Source organism: Condylura cristata, unplaced genomic scaffold (genome assembly GCF_000260355.1).
Source record: "Condylura cristata isolate star-nosed mole 26May11 unplaced genomic scaffold, ConCri1.0 scaffold00006, whole genome shotgun sequence".
In the NCBI taxonomy this organism is placed as follows: Eukaryota; Metazoa; Chordata; class Mammalia; order Eulipotyphla; family Talpidae; genus Condylura; species Condylura cristata.
In genome coordinates, this window is record NW_004567107.1 from 428,693 (window position 1) to 432,318 (window position 3,626).

At 71.4% G+C, this 3,626-nt stretch overlaps 1 protein-coding gene across 1 annotated transcript in view; it reads right to left on the reverse strand.

The window, feature by feature from the left end:
- Positions 1 to 39: 39 nt before the first annotated feature.
- CCDC183 (coiled-coil domain containing 183) overlaps positions 40 to 3,626 on the reverse strand; it is a 6,234-nt gene continuing 2,647 nt past the window's right edge. Inside the window, exons 5-12 of the mRNA XM_012721167.1 lie at positions 2,878 to 3,165; positions 2,025 to 2,150; positions 1,898 to 1,952; positions 1,564 to 1,664; positions 1,241 to 1,401; positions 757 to 1,033; positions 595 to 691; positions 40 to 347 (exon numbers count right to left, since the gene is read on the reverse strand). Coding sequence (XP_012576621.1) covers positions 229 to 347; positions 595 to 691; positions 757 to 1,033; positions 1,241 to 1,401; positions 1,564 to 1,664; positions 1,898 to 1,952; positions 2,025 to 2,150; positions 2,878 to 3,165 — 1,224 coding nt within the window. The 3' untranslated portion in view covers positions 40 to 228. The remainder of the gene's footprint in view (positions 348 to 594; positions 692 to 756; positions 1,034 to 1,240; positions 1,402 to 1,563; positions 1,665 to 1,897; positions 1,953 to 2,024; positions 2,151 to 2,877; positions 3,166 to 3,626) is intronic.

Below are 3,626 nucleotides of genomic sequence, written 5' to 3' on the forward strand. Positions count from 1 at the left end.
GCGCGCGAGCAGCTCTGGCTCAGCCGCCGGCTTCGGGCTGCGGCGACCCGCGTCCGCGTCTCCTCCTGGCCCCTGGCTCACCCCGCCCCCGACTCCGGGCCCCAGATCCACAGCGACCACCCCACCTCCTGCAGAGCCCCAGGCCCAGCCCCCAGCATCTGGGGCCCCGGGCCCCGCCGTCCAGAAAAAATGTTTATTTGGGTAACAGAGCGCGGGCGGGCGCGGAGGTCACTTCCTCTTCTTCTTGGTCCCCTTGAACTTGTCATCGACCAGCTGCTGCGCCTTCTTCTTGATCTCGGCCCGCGTGGGCACGTAGCTGTGGTCCATGTCGGCGAAGTGGAAGGTTTCTGCGAGGGGAGTGACAAGGGCGCCCTCGGGTCGGACAGCGGCCGCGCGCGCCCAGCCGAGCACCTCTTGGCCCCTGGCCACCTCCCCGCAGCTGCCCAGCCCACTGGCCTGCCCCACCCCCTCGACCTCCCGACGCCTCGCCTTCCCCCAGTCCCTGAGCCCCCCACCGCCCCTGTCCCTCCAGGCTGTGGGTCCACCGGGAGCGCGGCGCCGGCCCCCTTGCCAGCCTCTCCCGCCCGGCTGTACCTATCACGTCATCCTCCACGTCCTCGAAGCTGATCTTGGTGTTCTGCTTCTCCATCAGAGTTGAGAACTCCAGGGCATCCCTCACCTTGGCCTGGACCTGCGGGTCGGGGCCGTTGGCTCTGCGGGACAGGCCAGGCAGGGTCTCCCCCCCGCACCAGCTACCTCCTGCGTGGCGGCCAGTGCCTGCACCCTGTCGGCCAGGTGCGCGAGCCTCGCCTCGCAGAACGCCAGCTTGCTGTACATGTCCAGGGCGCCGGGGGCCACGGGCCCCTTGGTGCTGGGCGCAGTGACGCCCATGAGCCGGAGGTACAGGTTGTCGATGCCCGTCTGGATGGTCAGCAGCAGCTGCTGGCCTCTGCTCGTGTTGGCGTGGGCCGACTGCAGCCGCTTCTCCTCTTCTGTCAGCATGTCCTGCATCCTCCTCTCAAGCGACTTAAAGCTGAGGGTCACAGGGGAGGAGATGGCCGTCCCGAGGGCCGGGGAGGGCGGCCCGGCGCCCAGTGGGTGCTGAGCGGAGCCCCAGCGTGGCGCCGGAGCTCAGCCGGGGCAGGGAGGGCTGCCCGCGGGCCTCGGGGCCCGGCGGCTCCTCTGACCCACAGCGGCCTGGCAGTGGGCACCCCCACGCGGGCAGGGGGGTCTCGCCCACCTGACGGAGGTGGGCGTCTTGTGGAACTTGAGCACGGCCTCCTCGAGCTCCAGCTTCCTCATCAGGGCCTGCAGCCGCGCCCGCCGCTCCTCGCAGTCCTCGGTCTGCAGGTCCAGGTTCTCCTCCGTGTTCTGCTGCGCCAGGAAGCGGCCGGCGATGTCCTGGGCCAGGAGAGCAGCGGTGTGGGCGTGGGCCCGGCGGCCGAGGGGCGACCGCGCAGGCTGGCTGTGGCCGCCGTGGGGCGCGGGCAGGGCCGGGGCGCGGCTCCGGAGGGGGGGGCCAGCGGGGCCTCCGCGCAGCGTGTGTGCAGGGGCGGGCAGTACCCAGAGGTGGGAGCACTGCACGGCGGCCTTGACCTTCTCCACCAGAGCCGTCACGTCCCTCTGGTACTGGGCCTCGGCCTTGGAGGGCGGCGTCTTCGCCACTGGACAGAGCAGAGCGGGCTCTGGAGGTGGGACCCTCGCGGGGCCGGCACCCTCCCGGTGGCCCTTGGGCAGGGCCGTGGCGGGGGGCTCCGACTTCCTGGGCGATGGCTGGGGGCGGGGGTCAGCCGCGCCTGGAGGCGGACCGAGCCGAGAGACACCCCGGGGACAGGAGGCGCCCAGCTTCGAGGCCGCGGGCCCTGGCCAGGCGGGCTTGGCTGAGCCCCGGGCGCACCTTTCACGGTCTCCAGACCCATCAGGTTGGTGGGGAAGTCCAGGTCCTGCTGGCCCTGCCGGGAGGGGCGCAGGTGAGTGGCGGGGGCCGGGGGCGCCCCTCTGCCCGCGTGGGGTCCCGGGCTCACCCGCCGGTACTTCTCGTTGGCCGCCTTGCTGTGGGCCTTTTCGATCAGCTTCTTCTGCTGGTTGAGCCGGTTCTCCCGCGCCCTGCGCTCCTGGATGAAGGTGGCCTCGCCTCGCCGCATGTTCCTCTGGGGACAGAGCGGGTGGGGGTGGGCATCTGTCTACTGAGGCCCTCCGGCGAAACCCGCGGCCAGTGGAGTCCCCATCCCGCCCCGAGACCCCAGAGGGTAGTCCTGGCAGGTGGCCACGCCCCTCGCGGCCGCCCCACCCCGCCAGGGCCCGCCTCGCAGGTGTGGCTAGGCCAGCCCACAGAGCCTGGTCACCTCCCAGCTGGGCTGCTGCCCCGAATCTGCCCAGTGCCCACCCCCCCAAGCACCCACACGGCCCATGGCCCTGGACAGTACTCCCACACCCCACCCGATGCTGGACCTCAGGCCGCCTCCGAAAGGCCTGGAGTAACACAGCCCTGGCCTCGGTGACCAGCCTGCTCGGCCCCTTCCAGTCTCCGGGCACCCATTCTGACTCAAGCCCGATGGCCCCCACCCCCCCAGGGCTCTGGTGCAGGTAGGGGCCAGCAAGCACCTCAACCTTGCCGCCCACTGCCTCGGTGGCTTCTGTTCTCGGCAGCCTTTGCCGCCCTCCTGCAGGGCACCAGCCTCTCGGCCTGGCTCAGCCCACCCAGACCCGCCCCAGCAGGCCCAGGGTGTGCAGGGAAGGCAGACGCCCCCCGGAGGGACAGAGTGGGCAGGCTGGCGACCTTGCTGGACGGGGCTGTATGCCGTGGGCCTGAGGCACTGCGCCTCCTCACACCCCCAGGACAGCGCGCCTGCCCGTGGGCCCGGGGCCCAGGCTCACCTTGATCTCGTCCGTGATCATCATGGCGTCATGGGACATGACGGTCATATCCGACAGCTCTGAACAGTAACTCACCACGAGGTTCTGCAGCTTGTCCAGCTGCGTGGAGTACCCCAACAGCTCCTGCGTGGAAAGGGGCGAGGCAGGTGTTGCACAGCGCCCCCGGCCCCTGCCAGCCACCGCCTGGCCCCTGCCCGGCATCCTGTGCACCCACGGGGGCATCGGGCCGGCCCCCATCCTGCACCCCGGAAATGGAGCTCCAAGGACGGGTGCCCGGCCTGTGGGCAGTCAGCAGGGCCAGGAGACGGCCGAGGAAGCGCCTGGAAGGCCCGAGACTGCCTAGGGGGTGGGGCAGCCGGGGCCTGGCCTGGGGGGCTGCGGACACGCCCCTCGGCCGATGCCCCCGACCCCCTCCCCCCGCCCCAGACCTGGCCCCCACTGCGCGTCTGGGCTCTGGGGCCTGTGGTTAGTGGGCTCCAAGCAGGACCTTCAGCCTCCTGAAACACGCACGTGACCTCAGGAGTTACTTTTTTAAAGCGCCTCTGAAAGGGTGAGGGCGACGCCCGCGACTCAGGTGACGGAAGGGCTGCGAGGCGCTGGGGCGGGCGGCCCCAGGGGCGCGGCTGGCGGGGGCTGTGTGCCAGCGCGGCGGTGCCTGGGAGCCCACCAGGGCTCTCTGGCGCTCCTCTCCCCAGGCACAGGTGCAGGTGTTTGGGGGGCTCTGCCTGTTTCTCCCCTGCCCCTCCAGG